The sequence below is a fragment of the Callorhinus ursinus genome, unplaced genomic scaffold, assembly GCF_003265705.2.
Source record: "Callorhinus ursinus isolate GAN/ISIS: 27379988/994484 unplaced genomic scaffold, GSC_fseal_2.0 scaffold25, whole genome shotgun sequence".
Lineage (NCBI taxonomy): Eukaryota > Metazoa > Chordata > Mammalia > Carnivora > Otariidae > Callorhinus > Callorhinus ursinus.
This window is the reverse complement of record NW_027397087.1, coordinates 32171745-32196695: the sequence shown is the minus strand read 5'-3', so window position 1 is coordinate 32196695 and position 24951 is coordinate 32171745. Positions and strand designations below refer to the sequence as shown.

Below are 24951 nucleotides of genomic sequence, written 5' to 3'. Positions count from 1 at the left end.
ACAGACCCCATAAATGCTGAATTTACAGAGTCAGCTCATCCGAGGAGCACTGCATCTGAGCAACTGCCTCATACTCCCTGTTGTATAGGTGCAGACAGTATGGAGTCTTTATATATTTTAGTATTTCACGTGGCATCAGCTTACCTGCTGTTCCAAGGTGGTTGGATCAATAAATGTCACCAGGTCTATGGAAAAGTAACCAACCACATTTCTCATTTTACAAGCATTTCCAATTTTGAGGCACAAAGAACTGAGAACTTGGGGATCCACCGAGGTCTGAGGCATGGTGGTACCAGTAGAGATGAAGGGGCCTTCTGCATGAAGTTGGTCCCCCGTGGACAGCACTCTGATTTCTCCATTGGGCTCGATCAGCATGTCCACTGTCAGGTTGGTGACACTTTCTGCAGGTGGGAATGCTTCCATCGTGCCTCCTGGTGGGAAAAGCATGGAGTAGGTGAAAAGGTGCTCATGAGATTGTGTCCACTTAGCACAGGAGGAAAAAGCCCACGCTTTGGCAGATGGACGTGAGCTCAGATCCTGCATCTGCCATGTCTTGTGAGATTTTGGGCAAGTAGTTTCAATTCTCTGAACTTCCTTTTTCATCATCTATAAAATGGGCATAATAAAACCTACCTCACCAGATTGTTGTGAATCTTAGAGATACTGTATCTATAGTATTTATTCCAGTATTTGGCATATACTAGGACTCAATGAATGTCAGTTTTCATTCACCATAAAGACACCATAAATTCATCAAGGCTGTGCCTATTCATAACATAAACAATGGACTTAAGGACCATAGGCAAATATCTCAGGGGGGAATGAACTGCTCTTTGTCCGCGTTTATGCCTTGATGACAAGTACTCTTTCTGTTCAACTTCACTGCTTTTTGAAGTTTCAACAGGTTAGGACTTTTATCAGGAATAAGAGAACACTGACTGTTATGTCAAAGGACTCCTACACAACGCCAATTGTCAAGCATTTTTTTAAATGTAGAGTGCAGGAGATGCAGCCATTCTTGAAGAAGGGTCCCTGCTGATAATGAGAGCTTTATAATTTATCATACTTTACCTTTTGCTCTGAATAACTGAAATCACAGAGGCAAACCTGATGCTCAGCCACAGCAACAATATGAGCCCTGGATAATTTTGTGAGTTAGCTTAGGGATGTCTACAAAACTTACATGGTCCTGATATTTTGTTGTAGGCCTAACATAAATCTTACTGTATATATACCTTTTTATAGAAAAAAATTTTAGTATTATTTATAAAGAATACGATAGCATCACTTAAAAGTAAAAACAATGAAGTGTTCCCTAGACAGGGCGGCCTCTGGAGCCCGAGAGTATTAAGATAAACTTGGTGCATATTTCACAAAATTGCTGGGATATGACCTCTGCCCACAGGCTTTGAACAGTATATATGGTTAGATCCTGAGATTTTAGCAGTTCTCAAATGCAGCCGTCTGTTACTTTATACAAAAGGGAGTTTCCTTAAGTGTCTATAAGTTTGTTTGGAGCCGGCCCGAAGGAAAGCTGAGTTTCACAAGGCAAACTGTTTTATCTATTTAGTTAGTATGAGATGTGCTTTTCTTTAAATGGGGCCTACTAGTGTGTGCTGCACCTAAATATGAGTTGTTGGGGAATTAGCAAGGTAAATGCAACAAAACAACAAAATCTACAAAAACAAACACAAATACCAATTTCGTCTCTGAGTGAATTAACTTTGCGGCTTTATCTGTCACCTGTGTTTTGAAAGATTGTGCCTCAGTGGAAACACATTATCCTTTATACTTCCAAGATTACTTGAGTTTTTTTGTTTTGTTTTATCTTTGTTTTTTGTTTTGTTTTGTTTTTTTACTTCAAAGTAGCTTATTTGTACTGTCTTCTCAGCATTATGACCATGGCTTTTTCATTCTTAACTTTTTTTCCTTTCAAAGCAATTAATTCCTCTTTTTAAAAAGTATATTGCCTTTGATGCTAGTCCTGTGGCAAGGTAGAAACTGAATGTGTAGCACGTTTTGTAGCCATAAGCACACCTGAGAGAGCAGAAGGGAAATTAAACAGGCAAGAGTGGAAGGTGGTGAGAGATGTGGCACGAGAGTCAGGAAACCTGGGGGGATGGCCCGACTTGGTCAGTGAGCATTTATGCAGGGCCTGCTGTATGCACTGGACTCAGAACCAGGCAGAGGTTTGGAAACACATGACTTCCTAGAACTGGGTTTTTGAGATGTGTTAGCATTGTAGGGTCTAACTGTGTTCCCATTCACTACATATTTGTTGTGTGGTTTTGCCCTAGTGACTTCCTAGCTTTGAGCCTCTCTCTCTGTCTATAAAATTGGCTTAATAAGGCTTGTTGTGCTTCCCATAAATAGTTACCGTGTTTACAACATGGTTGAAAGGAAGAAAGGGTAGAGATGAGCGGGAGGTTGAGGCACAGCCTAAGCTTGTGGTTATACAGCTCAGGTGGGACGGTAGCTGGGAAAACCCTTTCTAAGCTACCCAAAGCTCCCACGACAATAACAAGATTAGAGGACGGTTTGCAGGCTGACCTTGGAAGATTTGGAAACTCCTAAGTCCTGTCCTGGATGCACCTGGAGATCTTCAGGGTCTCCCTCTCCTAACAAAAAGAATCCCTTATTCTTGACCATTTTTGTTGTAGGTACCTTATTTTCTCCCATTTATGTATATGGGGTTGACTCTGTTAGTTTTACTTTTCTGTCAGTGGGTGCGTGTGGAAATTTGTAGAATCACAGAAGTTTAGATTTGAGAGCACATGGGAGATCATGCATCATCTCCCCTTCTCCCTGCACCAGTGAAGAACCGCTTCACATCATGCTTGTTAGATGGCTGACCATCCAGCCCGTAGCTTGACTAGTTCATTAACCTGGTGTTCGCTACTCCCTCCCACTCCACACTGCCTAGCCCATGCATTCCAACAAGCCACACATCTGTCCTTTCTGGTGCTCTCCTATACACTGAGCTAGGATGCATTCCTTGATAAATACACCTGCCAGATCCTGCCAGGACTCCCGCAACAACACAGAGGTAGCCTCTTACTGGCTCTGCTATGTATTCACAGGGTGATTTGGGGTGAGTGACTTAATCTTTTGTACCTCTGTTTCCCCTTCTGTAAAACAAGGGTGATAATGGTACCCACCTGATAGGATTGTTGGGGGATCAAATAAATTAATGTGCATATGCCTAGAATAGTGTCTGGCACATGATAAACACTCCCTGGTGTTCATCATGTTATCTCCACTGTGCTGTGATCAGCGCTGTGCCGTTGCTGCTGCTCTTATCTGACCTCATGTTACAATGTTATCGTATATTAGTGCTAATATAATTGATAAGGGAAATCTGTGTCCTAAGATGGCCGACCGAGCCAGCGAGAGAGAGTCCCAGTCCTTGCCCTGGGGCTCTTCCAGGTCCTTCTTTCTCCCTGCCCTGCCTCGCGCACTCGCCAAAAGTGCCAAGTATGTGGAAGTAGAAATGTATAAATTACCCCCCTTGTTTGTGCTTGGGGCTCAGACCTTTGGAGATCACTCTCCTCTGAGCACTCCTGTGTTAAGTAAACCTCCTATTCTTCAAGATCTCCGAGTACTGTTTGGTTCTTCCGTCGGGTGATCCAGTCCAGGTTCCATAACATAATCACTTTTATTATCACCTGACAGCGGTGAATGGAGTGTGAATAGATATCTTCTGTGGCCTGTTATACTAGCCTCCTCATGTCCTTCACGTGGTAAGTAGGTAAGAATATCTGCCTTCGGTTGTAACCTCCTAAGAGTGAGGAGCCTTGCATGGGCATGTGGTCCCCACAGGGACCTCTGCAACTGGGGACAAGCATCACTCCCTCCATTCTGCCCCTCATCCACAGACCTCCTCACATCCTTAGAGGGTAAAGGGTGAATTAGGAAGATGAAAAGGACAGTGGAGGACCCTTACTTAGAAATTCTGCCTTCAGAACTGGAGGTGAGACCATTTCTGCTGTCTCACAAAACAAAGGGGAAGCGAACATGTATTAAGGACCCATGTTGAGGCTGCGTGGTAGAAACGTTCACATCTGTATTGCATTGAATCCTCCCAGCAACCCCATGAGGTAGGTAAGGGGGGGAACTGGGCCTCCGAGAGTTTTAGAACCTTGTTCAAAGTCAGGGATGAGCTCCATAACCAGGTCATCTGATTCCAAAGCCCACTTGTCAGGGGAAGTCTGAGGTGCAAACATGGGGCTGAATCTTGAGCTATGTCTGCCATGCTTGGTGCGCTCAGCTCCTATTTATGTAAGAGGCTGAGTGCAAGTTAAATATTTAGACAAAGTTTAAAAGAGGGAAAAAAAGTCTGCTTATAGGGGCACTTATGTAAACCAACACAAGAGATGCAAGGTATTTAAATTGGCGTGAGGTTGACCCAAAACTGGAACTCAAGGTTGTATGGACCAATCCTCAGTAGAAACTTTACAGTCTTATTTACCTTGACTGAGAAACGTTTGGAGGAATTTCCTCCACGTCGGGAACCGTTTCTCATTGACTGGCTGCGCGTGCTGTGCTAAAATGCCCGCTAGCTCCTCGGAGATCTTCACCAAAGCTGGCTCCTGCAGAAACAAATTAAATAGAACCACAAGCAATTTTACTACAGAAATGAAAACTGCTTGTGGAGTGATTAAAAACCAGGCCTCCAACAGGCAAAAAAAATGTGGTTACTGTTTACCCAGAGTCAGAAAGCCATTTTGAAATTTTTCTCTAATTTTCCAGGCATTTCAGTTTTCATATTTCAAAGTGATTTGTCCCCTAAATATTGCTGCTAGTCGTGCCTATTGTCTCCGAAGGGCAGCCTTCTGTCTGGACATCAGGAAATCTGGCTGCAGACCCACTGCAGCTGACCAGCTGAGTGTCCTTGGGCAGTGGACCTCTCCACTCTGGGCCTCAGTTTCCCTTTATTGTAAGTAGGGTTTCATTACCCTATCCCCAAGATCCTTCAGACTGGAACGTTTTTTTATTCTACGACACTAACCAGGCTGACCCTGGGAGAAATTATGGAGTTGGAAGGGTCTTTCTTTGGCACCTCCATCTTTTTAAGCTGTGTCCTTTCCCCTGTGTTGGGGAGCCTCCACATCCTAGAGCCATGGGATCAAAGCCTTAAACTTCAGGATGATGCTGTAAAGGTGGGATTATAGGTGGGAGCAGGTTGGAGGAGTGAGGTGGGGAAGGGGGCTGGCATTCTCCACTAGGTCACAGCCTCATCTGACTAGACCTAAGACAAGCCCCTCTACCATCATCAGACAACCCAAACCACAGAGTCCCTTGTCAAAATGAAAACAGCCGGAAATCCCCTAAAGAATGAGATGCCTGACTTTTTGATATAAAAAGCCTCAGGTTGCCAGGGCCACTTTTTTTTTTTTCTGGATAGTCTTAGTAGACTCTAAAAATTTTCAAATAGAAGCCACCTCTTTAGATTTTATTTCTGGCAGAAGTAGGGCAGGGCACTAGATATAAACCATTTGATGGGCAGTATTTATATTCAAAATATGGGACACGGACAAGAAAAACTCGGGCTTCCTTGGGGTTGCTGGTGACCCTCTGGATCTATGTGTGAGTGCTCAGTAATTTGGAAGAATTGGAAAAGAACCCACTGCTTTGGTGAGTGGGGTTGAAAGGAGTCTTAGAAATAATCTGTATACTCATTTATTTTCAACTTCCCTGACATTAAAAAAGTGCCTATCCTGCCCCCCCCCCACCTCCCACCCCCAGCTCCTCGGGATATCTGTTTCATTCTGGGTCCAGAAAAATCTATAATAGAAGACAGATATCTGAGAATATACTCTAGGCAGGTCCAAAACATCTGAATAATTTCTGAAATATTCAGAAAATCCTGGTGGGAGAGTCTCATTAGTTAGCCTAGGAAGTGCTTGACATGCAAAGCAAAAATGCCAGTGAGAAAGGGAGTGTGCCTGGCCAGCATGTTCAGGATGAATCACTGTGCAGCAGCTGGAGGTCTGTTCAGAAGGGTTGGGGAAGCTGGCTCAGGCCACCAACCTTTGCCTTGGGAGGTGGAGGCAGGGAAATTGCTGGCAAAGCCGGGGGCCTTAATCCTTCCATATTCTGCACCATGTACACATTTCCCCTGCTTTTTACCAGACATCGCCTCAGACCTCCAGAGCCCTGCATCTCAATCATAAACAAGCATACACAGCGCGGAGTTCCAACAACCTGGACCCCCTCGTTGTTCCTTCTTGGAACACCGTCCTCCAAACCCACCTTTCTTTTCGTTTGATACTTGTTTCAGTTAAAAGCATTCTACTTTATCGAAGAAGACGAATTGTCTGTGATTCATGAGGTGCCCCAAAGCTGCGACGCCCGACCATGGCTGTTGATTCCCACCCTGCTCAGGGAAAGCCCTGTGTCAAGGAAGGAAGCCTCACAGGCCAGGCCCTCCACAACAGTGGAGTCTTCTTTTCTGTTCACCCATGATTAAAGGGTCTTTCCTGCCCTGCTTCTGAAAAGTGTTAAGACATTGGCGCCGTCACCTGCCGTGTGGCTATTCACATTAGGACAGTCCAAAGAGAAATAGTTCATTTATTCATTTACTCATGCATATATCAATAAATTACAGGTATGCGGAGCATTGAAATCACAGAGACAGAGTGTATAGTGGTGGCTGTCTGGGACTGGGGGCGGGGGGTGGGATGGGGAGTTGGTGTTGCATGGGTACAGAGATCCAGTTTTACAAGATGGAAAGAGCTAGGGAGATGGATAGTGGCAATGGCTGCCCAGGATTACGAACATATTTACGACCACTGGGCTGTACACTGAAAAATGTTAAAGACGGTAAATTTTATGTTATATATTTTTACCACAATTAAAGAAATGGGAGGAAAAGTGACAAAATGTCAGGCCTTCCTTTTAAGTAGCTGAACTAGGGGAAAAGGGTGCCTGTGTGTTTTAGGGGATGGAGATGGAGTGGAGTCAGTGAAGGAATAGGTGGAAACCTTGCTATCTAAATCTTGAAACTAGATCTCCATCAACTTGAGGATCAAGCTGAGACTCCCCAGACAATGCATGAAGAGGGGCCACTGTGACTTGGTCTGTGATTCCTAAGGTAGCCTCCCCACTCTCCTCTCCAGCTCCCAGCCTTGCCCCAACCTCCCCTGGTTGAGTCTCTTTCCTTAGCCTGCCTTCCTTTACTTCCTCCCCTGGCTGCCTCCTCTTCCTTCTGAGTTAGTCCCGGTCACACCTCCCCCAGGAAGCCTTCTGGGTCACCAGCTGGGTATCCTTTCTCTGTCTCTCCAGCTCTGTGGGGGCTCCCTCATGGTGTGGCCAGTGGCTTTTGCCCCAGCGCTCTGCCCCAGTGCTCTGCACAGGGAACACTAAATGTGGAATGAATCATGGACCCAGCCCCAAACAGCTGAAGTTCCAGAATAAGGGAAAATGTGAAACCTCTCAACAGGCCTCCCTCCTTGCTGCCTCAGACACCTGGGGGCATGACCACTTAAGAACCACCGATGCTTCCTGGGTGGATTTTATGGGATTCCCTGCCTCTGAGGGGCATTGGGAAGATAAATGAGGTGACATTTATGAAGTGCCACTTCAGATGCAACACGCTATGTGAGGGCCAATAATTGAGGCTTGTGTGAGGCATCTGGACACTGTGCCAAGCGGCCGCCGCTGCCTCTGCTCACACAGCCAGCCATTCTGCCTGATCCGCAGCATTTACGCCGTGCACAGAGCCACAGCAAGGGGGTAAATTTCCTAGAGGAAAGTCTGCTGCAGGAATCTGGAGGATGAATCGTGTCCCATCATGAGAAGTACACAGCTGAAGGCACTGGTGGGGTAATGTTTGCTAGGGGATGCTGGGGCACATGGAGGCAGCTTGGGGCCATGATTAACTCTCTAAGAAAAAGATATGGTTTGGAATAAGGGGGAGGTATTAACTATTCCATAAATTTATTTTGAAAGCTTCTTTTTTTTTAGACTTCAACTTATTTTATTTTTTATTTTTTTTTGATGTAGTGTTCCATGATTCATTGTTTGTGTATAACACCCAGTGCTCCATTCAGTACGTGCCCTCTTTAATACCCATCACCAGGCTAACCCATCCCCCCACCCCCCTCCCCTCTAAAACCCTCAGTTTGTTTCTCTCATGGTTCCCTCAGAGTCCATAGTCTCTCATGGTTCATCTCCCCCTCCGATTCCTCCTGCCTTCATTTTTCCCTTCCTGCTATCTTCTTCTTCTTCTTTTTTTTTTTTTAACATATAATGTATTATTTGTTTCAGAGGTACAGGTCTGTGATTCAACAGTCTTGCACAATTCACAGCGCTCACCGTAGCCCATACCCTCCCCAATGTCTATCACACAGCTACCCCATCCCTCCCACCCCCCACCACTCCAGCAACCCTCAGTTTGTTTCTTGAGATCAAGAATTCCTCATATCAGTGAGATCATATGATACATGTCTTTCTCTGATTGACTTATTTCGCTCAGCATAATACCCTCCAGTTCCATCCACGTCACTGCAAATGGCAAGATTTCATTCCTTTTGATGGCTGCATAACCACATCTTCTTTATCCATTCATCTGTCGATGGACATCTTGGCTCTTTCCATAGTTAGGATCCAACAGTACATTAAAAGGATTGTTCACCACGACCAAGTGGGATTTATCCCTGGGCTGCAAGGTTGGTTCAACATCCGCAAATCAATCAATATGATATAATACATTAATAAAAGAAAGAACAAGAACCATATGATCCTCTCAATAGATGCAGAAAAAGCATTTGACAAAGTACAGCATCCTTTCTTGATCAAAACTCTTCAGAGTATGGGGATAGAGGGTACATACCTCAATATCATAAAAGACATCTATGAAAAACTCAGGGTACATACCTCAGTATCATAAAAGCCATCTATGAAAAACTCACAGCGACTATCATTCTCAATGGGGAAAAACTGAGAGCTTTCTCCCTAATCCCTAAGGTCAGGAACGCGGCAGGGATGTCCACTATCACCACTGCTATTCAACATAGTATTAGAAGTCCTAGCCACAGCAATCAGACAACAAAAAGAAATCAAAGGCATCTGAATCGGCAAAGAAGAAGTCAAACTCTCACTCTTTGCAGATGATATGATACTTTATGTGGAAAACCCAAAAGACTCCGCCCCAAAACTGCTAGAACTCATATAGGAATTCAGTAAAGTGGCAGGATATAAAACCAATGCACAGAAGTCAGTGGCATTCCTATACACCAACAACAAGACAGAAGAGAGAGAAATTAAGGAGTCGATCCCATTTACAATTGCACCCAAAACCATAAGATACCTAGGAATAAATCTAACTAAAGAGGCCAAGAATCTGTACTCAGAAAACTATAAAATACTCATGAAAGAAATTGAGGCAGACACAAAGAAAGGGAAAAACGTTCCATGCTCATGGATTGGAAGAACAAACATTGTGAAGATGTCAATGCTACCTAGAGCAATCTACACATTTAATGCAATCCCCATCAAAATACCATCCACTTTTTTCAAAGAAATGGAACAAATAATCCTAAAATTTGTATGGAACCAGAAAAGACCCCGAATAGCCAGAGGAATGTTGAAAAAGAAAAGCAAAGCTGGCGGCATCACGATTCCGGACTTCCAGCTCTATTTTGAAAGCTTCTGATGGGAAATAGGAGGAGTATACTAAGAATGGCCTTAGTACCAATGAAAAGAGAATTGTCACCTCACCCCTACCACACTGAACCAAATTGTACAAGCCCAGCAGGACCTGCAGCTCATATATTCAAGAAAAGGCAGCAAACTGACATTCCATATAAGAACTCTGTTTTGTCTCTACCACCCCCACAAACAACCCTCCACAGCACAGTTTTTGCTGGGGGCTCGGAAGTTGCCTGTGCACGGGTGGGTGAGGCCAGAACTCAGAGCCAGGTGCAGAGGACTCCATCACAGCTGTGGCGAGACAACCTAAGACAACCTAAGACAACTGTCTTCTTGGGAGCAACAAGGGCTCAGTGGCCACAAAGGGCTGTCTGACATCAGATGCCAGTTCTCAGTGTTGGAGGGGCAGTGTCTGTACTCTAGTGTGTATCATTTTGCACAGTTCAAACACAATTACCACACCTTTACAGGCAGATGCTGGTAAGGGAGGATCTGTAGCAATTCAGGCTTATTCCCTTCAAAATGAAATCGAGGACACCCAGGCGCCCGAGGACACCCAGGCGCCCGAGCACACCCACGTGCTAACCACGCCGGATAAACCCCTAGGTTCATGGGAATGGTCAAAATCGTGTACGTAGAATACTTTCCTTTGTCAGAGTAGGCTCACACTCATGAGCTCTTTCGGTCCCTACAGTAACACTCTGAGGTAGGCCTGCACGGTATCCTATCCCCCGCTTTACGAATGGGAGGTGGAGGCTCCTAGAATTGTCAGATTCTGTTACTGTATGATGTTTAACACATGACTAAAGACAGAAAAAAAATGGGAGATCGTGGGAATAAGTGCTGGTTTGCTTTCTTTGCCCCCTTTTCGCCCTCCCAAAGTGTGTCTCTACAGGAGTGTGTGTGTGTGTGTGTGTGTGTGTGTGTGTGTGTGTGTGTATTATATACATAAGATGTCTGTTATAAGCCAGCAATGGGGGGAGGCGGGCATCTTCTCCATCCTACAAGCTTGTGAAGTAAGTAGTTAGAAGGTTTCACTTCAGTCAGTCACATCAAGGTGGTAGACTACCCAGGCAGTGTTTCAGAGGTCCCATCACCCATGTGGAGTAGATCATTTAGAGCTAACAACTCTGGGGGTGTGGGAAAGTATGTACCTTGTGGGTGACAAATGAATGTTAGAAAAATCCACTTTATTTTTTCCAGATTTTTCTTTCATCATGATTGCACTGGCTCTGCCAACACACGTTAGCTGCTGGCCTCTGTGGAGCTGAGAGCTCTAGAGCAGTTCCCATCCAGGAGAAACTTTGGCCCCATCTTTGCTACTGCACAGGCTTGCCACCCTTTCTTCAGCACCCACATGTACCCCCAGAGTGCACTGACAATAGTCAGTAATCATGACCTTGGAAGGTTCCAAGATACCTGCAGAGCATAGGGCCCAGGGCCTCCTTCCGCCCGACCAAGGCAACCTAGAGAGTTTTATCTATCAAGCATGGACCTTGCCTCTCAGCCCACTCTCTTTTTCTATCAAGAAAGTGTAAATTTGAAGGGAGAGATATTTGACTGAAGGAAATTCATGATCGCTCAGGGGAAGCCGCTAGCATATCCAATTTAATACTGCCCTCAATGACTAAAGCTACTTCAAACTCCAGAGAGTTAACTTTCCCAGGTAAATTCTGTGTGTGTGGGGGGGGGGAGGATGGGAGAGGAGAAAGAAGGAATACAAATTAGAATGCTCTAAATATCAATCCCACCAAAACTCACTTTACTTTAGAAGCTTCTTTGCTAGATCTGCAGTGGTAGCTTAAGGAAAATAACTTCTTGGCTAATCACCTCCAATCTCTCACATCACACACTGGTGGTGTTCAAAAGAGAAACCAAGGGACCCGCTTTATGAAGCTTTCTGATATCCCTAAATGCAGGAATGGAGGGTGGCATAAGGTCAGAAGGGCAGGAAAACGACCTGAAAAGCTAAGCAAGACTGTCAGTGTTGAAAGGGGCCATATGGATCATCTAAGTCAAATGCCTCATGTCACAGAGAAGGGATGGGACTCCTGCACTCGCTCAGTGAGACTGCAGCTCTCTGGCTGCCTCTGACTCCTGGGTGAGCCTTCTTCACCAGCCCTGCTGCCTCCTTCAGAGGGTAAAGTGTGGGCACCATGAAAGGTGCTCAGAATTTGAATTGGCTGGTGGCACAAAGATGGAGAGAAGGGAGGGATTCCAAATTTGAGGGTGAATGTAGAAAAGTTGCTTTGCTGTGCACAGGATGCATTTACCACTGTAGTCATTTTTTAGGTAAAATATTAGCTCTCACTTACTGAAAGCTTACCATGTGGCAGGCCTGCGCCAGAGATTTTTTTATATTTATGATCTCAAAGCCACTCAGAGTAGATATTATCATTGCCATTTCAGGTCGCACAGCCATGAAGTAGCAAACTGGGATTCAAATCCAATTGCTACCAGTATGCCATAGTGCCATGGGATCTGTTTCTGTAACTACTATCAGCGGGCATAAATGGTCAGTCTGGGTCAGATTAGATCATCCACATGTGATGCTAAGGCTATGCTGTCAAATGAGTGAAAAAGTGGCAGAGTGGACATTTGTTGTTGACCACCCAGCATCTTTGTCCCCTTGTTCCGGGTAATGATGTCCCAAACTCCCTTTCAGAAACTGCCCCTACCTCATTCTCAGCTGTACAAGTTGACTGAGAGTGGCTCACCCTCAACTGCAATGTTCTTTCTTCTTCCTATTGTCTTGATCAAGGACAAGCTCCAGGAGCTACTGGCAGCCATCTTGCAGCCCTGCGGACAATCAGCTGGAGGGTGGAGCAGACATTATGGGCAATGAGGAGGGGAGAGATGGAGAGTCACCGGGTCCCTAGTGGTATAGAGCCACTGGATTAAGCCTTGTCCAAAGTCAGTCTAATCCTTGGATTTTCAGTTAGCTGAGATAGTCAAGCCATTTTGAGTTGGATTTTCTGTTACTTGAACATTTAAACATTTTAAGCAGATACAAATGGGTGGGCCAAACCGCGTGCCCACAATCTGTGCTGGGCAAACATTCTGATCATCTGTGCTTTGGTTACTCTCATTCTGCAACCAATAGTGAAGTTTTCACTCATTTCTCTCCATTAAGATCATTAGGAACAGTCCCTCTTTAGAGTGCAAAAATATGCTGAGAAGATGAAGGAAAAATGAAAATGTCTTCAGCAAGTCATAAACTACTTCCCACACCTACTTAAAGTTTAAGGACTGCTTTAATACTCCATGTTTAATTGTTAATTGAGAATTTAAAAATCAAAAATGCCAACTTTGCCTTCGATGAGATGGAAAATTATGCTGCTGTAGAAGGTAACATAATGTAAAACAGCCAACATTACCAAGGCACACAAATGTTTTTGGTATGTAAAATTGCTTTGTAAAATATTTGCTCCATCTGCTGAAAGCGGCAAAGACAATTTTCCCTTGATAGCTAATGGCCCATTTCGGCTGTGTGGCAAGTGATTCGCTGCGGTGGCAGCTCTCATTAAACAGAATGGTGAAAATGCGGTATATAATTCCATACTTATGTAGCATTATCCACTCGCTGCTTCTCAAGGAGTCTGTCCCTCATTATGTAGGCCTCCACGTTGTACCAACATGCAGGCCTAGCAGTTGATTTGACTAGAGAAGTGTTTTGTCCAACTGAGGCACATATGTTGTGCCTCCATTCCAAAGCTCAGCACAACTGCTTCACCCCGACCAGAAACACTAGAGAGGTTCATTCCCTTTCAACTTTCCAGCACTTAAACTGCTGTTTCTTTTTCCCCTCCTCACGGGGGGCTGTGGTGTTCTTTCTAGGCTCACCCTGTTGCGCTGCATGCTGGGGGTTTCAATAGATCAAGATTAAGCGTCTCTTGAAATTCTTAATTGAACTTTGCACACGCACAAAAGCAGGAAATTTGTCCCCCCCCTCACCTAGGGCCCACACTGCCGTCCTAAAAACCCAACAAACACTGCCCTTGGTTCCTGGTGCATGTCTGTGATCTCTCTCTTTAAAGGAGTTGTTTACACTACCCTCTGAATTACTCCAACATCTGCTAAAGGAACAATTAGAAAATAAATAATCTAGGGTGGTTTAAAAAAAGAAAAATATGTTCATGGTTTGGGAATGATATTAAAAAGTAGTTACAGCTGCAAGTGGCAGATTTTTAAAAAATATTTTTAATGTGGGAAAATGGGTTTAAAGGGAATTGTATGAAATAGGAGTGACATCAAGTAAATACATGAGTGCTTTAAAGATGATGCCATCTTTCAAAGCAAAAACCATGCAATTTCAAAATCAACCGCCAGTGGAAATGGCCATAATTATTACTACTAGTAATAGGTCTCTTTCTTACCAGTTAGAGAAATAGCGTTGGTTGAGAAAACTGCATGTGCTAAAAAAAAGCTCTTTAACTGGAAATTGAAAACAAAAGAAAACACATGTGCCCTTTGGACTCTGATTTTTCATTCAAGTGGTAGAAGAGGGGGTGAATTTGTGGAATGAAATGAGACACCAGCAGGAGGATTTTTATTTTAATTTTATACAAAAGGAACGGGCAAGCAATTTACTTTTCTTAATCAGTGTGAAGAGCCGTACCTTCTTTGCTATTTCCACGTGTACGGATGGATATACTTGAGGCAGATATGGTAGCCTTATGTATTTATTATTGTGTTCTTTCTACAGACCATGCTGGTGAAAATACCAGGGTAATAAATCAGTGAATTCCAAAAGTGAGGATTTTTTGTTGGATCTGGTACAATGATAAGAAAGTCTGAGTCTTCTCAAGGGCATCCCTCTCTCACCCGGCGGTACTTAGGACAGACGACCAGAAGCAAATGGTGCAGTCATAGGCAGAGAGTAAAACTCATTCTGAATCTGTTCCAAATACCCGTGCCTGCTCTGTGTTTTTCAGCAAAGCAGATATTTCCGAAAGAACTCCAAGGTGGACTTCCTGGTTGTGAAAACACTAACCAATTCTCGTTTCTCTCATCTTTTGCTTTATTCCTTCCTTCCACGCTGTTATTGCAAAAAACTGGCAGCTAAATTCAATTGATTCAAAATATTCCGGATCCATATGGCCGCCAACCCTGGAGCTGAGGCGGCCATAGCGCCTCACTGCTGTTCTCAAGCATTTGCCTCTCCCCCAGTCCCCAGATGGTGGGAGTAGCAGTTAAACCTCCTTTTCTCTGCCTTGTACAATAGACCTTGGCACCATTTCAACTGTTTACTCCGGTAATTAACAGCTCTGATACCACAACAATTACAACTCCTACACTCTCACCACAATAATGCTATGAATTAGTGAGAGCTAATGGCTGGAAGGTAGAGTGTTTCCAGACTGTGAGATCTGTGCATTTCTAGAATAAAATAAAAGGTACAAACAGCACGCTTGCAGTAGACAATGATTACCTAGTAATTAGTTTACACAAAGCTTCCTATTTAATGGCAAAACGCTGTAATTAACGTGTGACAGAAAATCAAAGGGTACTTTGTAAGCATATGAAAAATTAACACTGCAGGCCCATAGCTTTATGTACTGATTAGAAGCATATTAAATCAATAGGACACACAAACCAACAGCTTGTATGGCTGGTTATTATAGGTCCTCGGAAGGGGGACCTGGCTTTCATTTACTCAGGGAGGCAATTTCCCTTCTCCTGTCATCTTCCTCAGGCCCCAGTGAAGTACCTCAAATCCATCCCTGGCAGCTTCGTGAAAATAACCATTGAACTGGAAGAAAACATTCTAAGTCATTCTCAGAGATAAGGAAAAATATGTAAATGATTAAAGCTTTCCAGTGATTGTGGTGACGTGCTGATACACTAATTAGAAAAGACACCAACCGGAACCAGAAAATGAAGCAACTGGGTCTCAAGTTTGTGGTCAGAGTAAGCTCTACTTTATCAGGTCAATGCCTCTTTATTCAACATGTAGAAAATGAATATAACTGGAATTATCTTCTATTTTCAAATGATAAGCAACCAGACTGCTGCCAAGGTTTATTCTTTTAAAGGCATTGTCTGGTAAATCACTGGGTAGGCACAATTGGGTCAATATTGCATATCTTCAACAGCCACAATCCTATAGAATGATAATTGATGCACAGAATAATATTCTGGAAGCCTACAAGAGGCTAAAGGACCTTCTGAATCACCAAAGGGAGGTTAAGTTGTATATACTTGTTCAATGTCACGGGCACTTTAATTGTAATACAATTTTATGGTAATATTGATAATAACAGGTAGCATTTCTTGAAGACTTATTGTGTGCTAAGTACATTGCTAGCCAATTTACAAGGGTATCTTATTTAATTTTCACCCCCCCCCCCCCCCATAGGCCAGGTACTAATGTTATCCCTCTTTACAGATGAGGAGGTAGAGACCTGGAGAGCGAGAAAGTGATTGTCATGGCTCCCCCCCCGCCCCACAGTGACCTTGATGTGCTTGGGCTACAGAACCCTGCAGAGCCAGACCACCTCCTGGTTATCCTGAATGTTCAGTTATTCAGACTAGTCTATTCCAACACTCATTCAGCTTAAGAGGGAGTTTACCATGCCAACCTGGAACAGGAGACTAAAAAAACACAAACAAAATATGTGGTTGCATATCCAAAAAACAAGGTTTGAAATGCCCACCGTATTTTTATTACTACATTTGATCCTGAAGTTTGGCTACTCTGAGCTTTGTGAGAATTTACTTACAGGCTTACTGAAATGATCACGCTACTGTATTAAGTTGAGGAAGGCATTGAAAGTGGGACACCCCCATGAACGATCAAAGGGTGATATCTAAAACTCACTCTCCTCACCCAACAACATATATGGGCATGTGAGACAGTTGCTTTGCAAAAAACTGGACCCTAGGGACTTCCCCAGCAGGGCTTCAGCTCCTCGGTAGCTCCCTGGTGTGCCCTCCTACCTCTCCACCCTGCTGGCTTTGGGGGAAATTCCAGTACAAAGGCTAGTGTGTTTGGGAATGTTTGTATCTCCCCCATCTCTGTAGAAAGCAAAAAACCTGTCCCTCAGGGCAGCGGGTCACAATGGCAGAGACCTGGGGGAGAACACTGCTCTGGGATTTTCAAACAAGGGCTCTTTTCTAAATGGCCTCACCTCAGTGTGGCAAGAACACTGGGCCAGGGGAGTGGATGTGGGTTCTAGGTTAGGCACCATCATTTATAAGCTACACGAACGTGGGCAAGTCACTTAACTACCTAAAGCATTGGTTTCTCCGTCTGTAAACAGAATAACAATACTTATCAACGTGGTGTGGAGGTAAATGGAGTAGAAACCTCAGGGTTTTTATGAGATTGAATGGAACAGTTCCTGTAAAGGGCTGAAAGGCTTGGTACCGCCCAGCTGTTCTACAGTGCTAATTATTATTGTTATTATTATTATTGAGAAATGCAGGGAAATGTCAAGACTATAACAGTGTATATTCATATATCTAAGAAAATGCCTCATCTCATGTGTAGGCCAGTATTCTGGCAGTTACTAAATACATAAAGGTAATCGAAGAAGTCAAGATTTTAATATAGAAAAATAAACAAATATAAAAAACAAATAATCATTCATATGGAGTTTAATAACTAGGGAAAATGATTACCCTAGATTTTTTCTTCAGCTAGGAAACCTAGATTTTCTCTTAATACCAAAAACACAACAGACTTGTGTTTTTGATATAAAAGACAAATAATAAATAAGGACGTGAAAAAAGGATCCCTTGCTAGTAATCAAGTAATAGCAACTAGAAGATGCATTTTGACATCTAAAATAAAAGTGCAAACAGTTCATCATATCCACTGCTGGTAGGATGGTGGCAAAACTTGTATGCTCATTCTCTGCTAGCAGCCTTGGAAATTGGTACTACCTTCTTAGAAAGTAATGGGGCAGCATGTACCAAGAGCCATAAAGCATTCTACTCCCAAGTCTTTCTCCACAGGAAATAACTTCAGCAGAAGTTAAAAGAGATGTATACAAAAAACAAAAATAAAAACAATTCTTTCTTTCCTCACTCAAAAAGTGGGAAAGAATATAAATTTTCAAGTTAGTTGAGTGGTTTAATATGTTAGAGTAAATCAATACGAGGGAATATTATATAGCCATTAATTGTGACAACTACCTGTAAACGTGGAGGATGTTTAGGATCTGATGTTTAAATAGCATATATGCTATTATTGTAGCTATAAGAAATAAATGTAGCACACTTGGAAAATTAATACACAAAAATGAAAACAATTAAGTTTGGGAAAAGTGATTATGTACTTATTTGGTTAAATATTTCCTTAATCTTACTATATTACCGTTTAGCTTTTCTAAAAAATTATGTGGTTGTAGGGTAATGGTTCTTTGGAGTCACCTAATATACCTGCTGAATTCCACATAAGTACCAAGCTCAGCCATCTTATAGCGGCTCCTGTGACCCAGAGGCAAGGGCATCTCAGGAGATGGAGGTCTTCACAATAGAGACATGGAGTTCTAAGGCACTGACTAGGTAGGTGATGGTTCTCCTCTGTAATTTTGTTTGCTGATTTCATTCTACAAGGAAGCAAAACAACTACTATGGTTTATTCTACTTTTTCTAGGCGTGGATGCCGTGAATTCATATTTTAATTTTAATTTTATTTTTATTTTAAGTAGCCTCCACCCCCAATGTGGGGCTTGAACTCATGACCCTGAGATCAAGAGTCGCATGTTCTACCTACTGAGCCAGACAGGCGCCCCTGTATTTTTAATATTTTTAAATATAGGTTGTTTTCCTTGGTGATCCCCAAATTAATTTCAGACGTCTAACAAAGTACACAAAAGTACAAGTAAACATAAAACTGCTTTGGGGGGGCACCTGGGTGGCTCAGTCAGTTAAGCGTCTGCCTTCGGCTCAGGTCATGATTCCAGGGTCCTGGGATTGAGCCCCGCATCGATCTCCCCGCTCAGCGGGGAGTCTGCTTCTCCCTCTCCCTCTGTCCCTCTTCCCTGTTTGTGTTCTCTCTCTCTCAAATAAATAAATAAAATTAAAAAAAAAACTGCTCTTGGATGGGCTAAAATAGCAATATTATGTAGTAGCATTCAAGAAGCAGTTCAATTTCCTTTTCCTCCTTTCTCTCCTAAGTAAGCCCTTGGCATCCTGTACTGTCCATCCAGGGAAACAGAGGCCAAAAGAAGGGCTGCACAGAGAAATCCAAAGTTAAATCCAAAATTAAACTGGTTTAGCTCTTTACCTGGGGAAACTGTTCTGGAAAGACCTTTTCTTGCAAAGCAGCATTGCCAGTAGCATCTCTGCCACCAAGCAAGTCTCCCAGGAGTGAGGGAGGGAAGATGTACCCTTTAAAAAAGGAAAGAAAGAACCACAAGAAGGATGGGTACCGCAGCAAATGTCTACCTGGGTCTCCCTACACTGTCTTGGGTAAGAGTGGCCAGGAAGGCTTTTCCCCTACAAGCATGCCCTTTGTTTAAGCCTTTATTCCTACTAAAGGAGAAGAAATGGCCCCCACTGGGGAGTGGGGTGTTTGGAGTGTGTGCAGCTGCAAGTGTGTGGATTCATTAAACCTTAACAAGCATTCAGTAGTTAAGTGAAGTTTAATGGGACCTGTTGGGAGAAGTAGGTTTTGTCAGCTGACAGGATGAAGAGAGAAAGGTTGGTACCAAACCACCATGAGAACAAAACAAGAGTTGTGCTCTTTTGCCGCTGTGGCCATCATGTAACATTATGCTTTTCCTAAGATCACTTACATGTCTATACTGATTTTTTTTTTTTTAATGTGACTACAGCTTTTCCAGCATTTGTTGACTCCACAACTTTGTTTCGAGTCTCAATTGCAACCAGTCAAATAACTCTGGCTCTAAATTAGGTAAGTAGGAAAAAGAAGATGATCTTTGTATTAGATCCTTGAGTCTACACTGAATCATGCCTACATCTAAAACCAATATCTGCATAAGATGCAAGAGAATCTCAAAACAGCTCAAACTCCCATAAACAGCACTGTTTTTAATCTGTTGCCTACAACATACCAATGAGAAAAATCATGGTATCATGTCATAAAGTGCTATGCAAATGATGCTATTTGTAAGTATTAACATAATTTAGTCCTTACAGTCATATTCTCATTTCTAATAATTCTCCCAGAATGGAGTCTTTCTCTGGACTCTTAGCCTGCAGGATAGTCTTTCATCAAGAAGCTGAAATTTTTAATAACCTGCCAGCATATGTTTTGTATGTGCCAGGCTAGGCTTGATGACACAACATCTTCATTATCAAAAGAAACAGGTCTACAAACTGTAATAGGACATTTAAACATGCCTGTGCTCATAAAGTAATGCTTTGATGTCTAAATGTGCACCATTACCATGGTCTTCTGGAACAAAGGATAATTCCAATCCTAAATTCTCAATATCTGCACTCAGTGGAGATGGCAGTTCACTTCTATTCTGAATACAATTTCACTTTGAAGGCAAAAGAATGTCAATAGTCTCCTACAAAAAAAAAGCTCTTCGGAACCGCTTTACTTTTCATTTTTATTTTTGGCTTCTAACTACATCCTGGCTAAGCACAGTCCCTCACAGTATTAAAAAGATTTCTGAATAATTATTTTTTCCTTGTTAAGTTAAAAAAATGATGTAGGTAATTAATTATTCAAGAGTTTCACATTTAATAATATTAACACTAACGCCAAATGTATTTGGTGACAATTTTAAACCGCGTAGTTGAAAGTAATTGAAATTAAATAACGTGTAGTCAGGCTTTTAAGTGCAATTCAGCCACATGTTATTACTCTAACCATTTTTTAAACTTAAAAGTCAAACATTTTAAGTTTATCATAGTCTAGTACCAGGGAATTCTTTAAAAAAATTATTAGCTTGAAATATTGAGAAAAATACCTTGCACGCGAACATTTTGATTTTTTTTAATGAAAAAGTCTTATTTTCATGGTTTAATCACAACTGTTTTGCTTTAAAAAGAAAATTGAAATAAATATACACTATGAAATAAAATCCAGTTTAACGAGAACACAAGAGAAATCTCTATGGGCCTCAAAATTAAATACATTTTCCTTGCTTTATTTTTTTTCTAGAAGAGTAATTCACTTTGGTATCCTTTAAATAATATGTAAAAATCTGGCCATGACAGGTAGTGCGTTTAGTCCATTCACTGATGGAGGGGGAAGAAAAGCCTGGAATAGATCATGGGGAGAACAGTAACATTTATCAAAGGAAACTCTCTCTTCTGACTGTTCTCTAGATTTATTCGTCATTTCATTTCCACAAGAATAATGTGGTTCTCTTTTGTGCGCCCCTCCCTTTCCATCACTTGTGTCTTGATTCATATACTGTTGTAGTGGGATGCTCAAAGCAGATGCAACTTACCGCCCAGCCCCTCGCTATGTACGTCGGCAGGGAAGGAATCAGTTAAGGGAATTTGTGCCCACATTTTCCTATCAGTTATGCTTTCATTAGTACGTCAGCCAAAACAGAGATTTGATATTCAGAGAAGCCAGGGAGGTCTAGGCCTCTGGATGAAAAGTGAGGCAGCTTTAAGAATGGTGGGTTTAACTGATATATGAAGCCATTAAAATTACTTTAATTATTAAGCAAGTTTAGAACAGACTAAGAAGTTGTACAATTCATCCTTCCACCAGTATACATGGAAAAACCTATATACATCCACTCATGTGCTAAAGCTTCTTTCCTATTATTTAGTTTTTGCTGGGAGAGTTTCTGGCTGAGATTTATTATTTTCTCAACATCTCATAGGGACCAGCAGTTACATAAATTTCCTTGAACTGCCTTCAAAAACATATGACTGCTGATAGAATGCTTTTATACATTAGCTTCCAGGTGACAACCATTCACTACTAGAATCTGTCTCTCATAATAAAACACAGCCAGCTTAATAACAACACTTGTTAGAAGCATATGATCGAGACCCACTTAAACCAAAAGATGAGGTTTGTAATGCTATTTGAATATGGTAAAAAAAATTACTTCCTAATTATCATAATCAACTTGAAGATGTGACTGAAGACTTTTAGGGCCCAAAGAAGGGACATTTAAAATAACCTAATCATATAGGCTTCCAGTTATGAATATAACTGGAATGAATAAGTCATGGGGATGAAAGTGACAGCATAGGGAATGTAGCCAATGGTATTGTGATAGTGCTGTATGGTGACAGATGGTGGCTACGCTTGTGGTGAGTACCGTATAATGTATAGAGTTGTCGAATCACTGTTTGTACACCTGAAACTAATGTAACATTGTGTGTCTACTCAAATTTAAAAATATTTTAAAAATATATTAGAAATAACATTAAAGTAACTCGAGCAAGCCCAGTCACTTTGTATATGAGGACTGAGGCCCAAGAAAGTCAAAATGACCGGCCTAAGATCTCACTGCTGACAGGTGATGCAGCTGAGTCTAGAAGAAAATGCTTTCATCACCCAGCTGAGCCTTTTCCGTCATCTGCTAACTGCACACAGACACCATGGGCTTATGTCAACACTGAACTCACTTGTGCCCATTTCTTCCTCCAGTTCTCCTGGCCGTATCTGCCCCTCTCCTGTAGGAACCACTTGTAGCACTGTAGGTGGGAAGGAATGTCACAATATGCAGTCCCGTTTCCTCCAAACTCATAGTCCATTTTAAAGAGCCAGCGTTGGATTTCCAGGTGATCTGTGACCAGATGACCCAGCTGTTCTAGCATCTGTGGGGCCCAAGACACAGCAACATTTAATATGGCTCGTTTTCTAGATTCCTTCTTATTGTATTAACTTACTTGTACTTCTTAGGTGTATTCAAATGAATGGTCTGTTCATTTGGTTATCTTTTTTTTAATTTTTCTTATTTTTTAAGATTTTATTTATTTGCAGGAGAGAATGAGAGACAGAGAGCATGAGAGGGAGGAGGTTCAGAGGGAGAAGCAGACTCCCTGCTGAGCAGGAAGCCCGATGTGGGACTCAATCCCGGGACTCCAGGATCATGACCTGAGCCGAAGGCAGTCGCTTAACCAACTGAGCTACCCAGGCGCCCCGTTTATCTTTTAATTAGTAGGACAGATTAGAAGTTTTAAGTGATATATATATATATATATATATATATATACACACACATATATATATAAATGATGTGAAGAAACCACTAACCCCTGGGACTAAAGGTATGTTTAAAAGTATAGTCTTATTTCAAGAAATTCTGAAATTATCATTTTGCTGGTTTTTGAAGGCAAAAGAGTCTCTGAATATTTGTAATTGAATCTTGGTGTTGTTTTGTTTCTTTTTTAGAGCGTTATGTGTTTAAGAGTTTTCTTTATTTATTTGAGAGAGAGCGAGAGAGAGAGAGAGTGAGAGCACAAGCCGGCTGAGGGGCAGAGGGAGAAGCAGACTTCCCACTGAGCAGGGACCCCCAATGCGGGGCTCCATCCTGGGACTCCGGGATCATGACCTGAGCCAAAGGCAGACATTTAACTGACTGAGCCACCCAGGCACCGCTAGAACTTTATGTGTTTACTTATTGATTTTTCAAATGCTTTTTTTTTTTATATATGAGTTATAGTCTTGAAAACTAACTGTTTGGAGCTTTGCTGAGTATAAAGGTTTAATTGTTTCCTCATTAACATACATGAAATGCATTTGTTTGGTCAACTGGCCAAGTATGTCGTATGTATTATGTGAACAAGACAGATAAAGGAGATAAAACATTAATGAAAACAACTATGTTTTATTTGAAACAGTATTCCGGCAAGAACTGGGCTCAATCCCATGGAAATGGAAGGGATAGAAGTTGAAGCTTTATTATCACAAGGATAGCAACATCTAATGTTACTGAACTCTCCATAGGAGTTGGGCATTTGGCTAGGCTCTTTACATGACTTTTCTCTTGTAATACTCAAATATGAAGCAAGCATCATTATTAGTTCCATTTTATATATGAATAACTGAGACTCAGCTGATTTATTATAATTTTTAAAGATTTTATTTATTTATTTGAGAGAGAGAGAATGAGCAGGGTGAGAGGCAGAAGGGGAGGAAGAGGGAGAAGCAGACTCCCCACTAAGCAGGGAGCCCGAGGCAGGGCTCAATCTCAGGACCCTACGATCCTAACCTGAGCTGGAGGGTGATACTTAACCAACTGAGCCACCCAGGTGCCCTGAGACTCAGCTAATTTATAAATAACTTGCCCACAATCACCGATCACCTGGTGTTAGGTGGAAAGGCAGAGACTCCCCCCAGGATGCTCTGATTCCAGCACCTGAGTGCATTCCTTCTCCTCCAGGCCGCCTACCCCAGCCTGCAGAGAGGTGGAGGAGCGGGGTGAGACGGAGAAGGAAGTCAGAAGAGGAGCAAGAGAAGCAATTTTCCTTGTAGTCAATTAAGCCATTTCGGATAAATTTGAATCAGGCAAAAGTCTATAGCCCAGATTACGTGATTATAAGTAATACTCTACTAGTAGAGCCTTGGAGAAAAACAAGCCATTAGATCACAGAATGATTTTTCGTCTGGTCTTCCCGTCAGAAGGTTGTGGTCTGTATTACCCAGAAAGAAACACAACAGGACTAAGCATTCTGTCTTTTGAGCTCTCTTGACTGTGGTCCTCTATACTTGGGGAGGTCTCTGTGATACTCTCATTCTCTTCTCTTTGGGTGAGTTTTTGCTCACTGAATGGACTTTTAATTTTTGGTTTTTTAGCAAAAGAGTGTGAAAGGACTCAAGATTGTAGTTCTGCTGAAGTCTGGAGCTAGAAGATTAAAATTATTTTGATTAAAGACACAATCTGTTCTCCTGTGTTGTATCTTTTCAGCAAATCTTCCTGGGGGTGTTACACTACACAGCAGTATGGAAGTGATATCAAAATGGGCATACTTGGGATCCCCAGAGGCCCCAGGCCACCATGGGGTATTCAATTAGGGTGGAGATGGAATTGTCCTAGCTCCCCGATTATCAAGTAGTGTCTGTAGACAATTTGGTGTTTAAATGACAAGGACTCTTGTCTGCATACCATATGGCTATGAGCATAGCCTAGGAAGGTTTTGTAATGTGCCTTCCAGAGTTACATCCCTTCTTTCTCTAATGTGTTGAGAAGACAGATTCTATATTTAATCATACTTTGCTGTATCATGATCGCACTTTGCAGAAGTAGAAATGGTCTCTGGCTGTTAATATCTGATGAAATTCTCTTGCTAACGTAAGGAAAGGTGTTCCAGCCTTTTTAGTGTTCTGGCCTTCATAGCCTTTTTCACTGTATGTTCAGATACATTGTATATTTGGAGGTTTCAGCTACTAACAGAATTATT

The 24951-nt window shown here is 42.3% G+C and overlaps 1 protein-coding gene across 9 annotated transcripts in view; it reads right to left on the bottom strand.

Annotated features, from left to right (window-relative positions):
• The window catches only part of IQCH (IQ motif containing H), a 218485-nt gene that overhangs the window by 53513 nt on the left and 140021 nt on the right, over positions 1-24951 (bottom strand). For 6 of the 9 annotated variants that reach the window (XM_025884587.2, XM_073877244.1, XM_073877246.1 and 3 more), the window contains 3 exons: positions 22174-22365; positions 4469-4589; positions 145-431 (listed from right to left, as the gene is read on the bottom strand). In XM_025884587.2, coding sequence (XP_025740372.1) covers positions 145-431; positions 4469-4589; positions 22174-22365 — 600 coding nt within the window. The remainder of the gene's footprint in view (positions 1-144; positions 432-4468; positions 4590-22173; positions 22366-24951) is intronic. The other 3 variants (XM_073877245.1, XM_073877249.1, XM_073877251.1) reach the window with 1 other exon arrangement.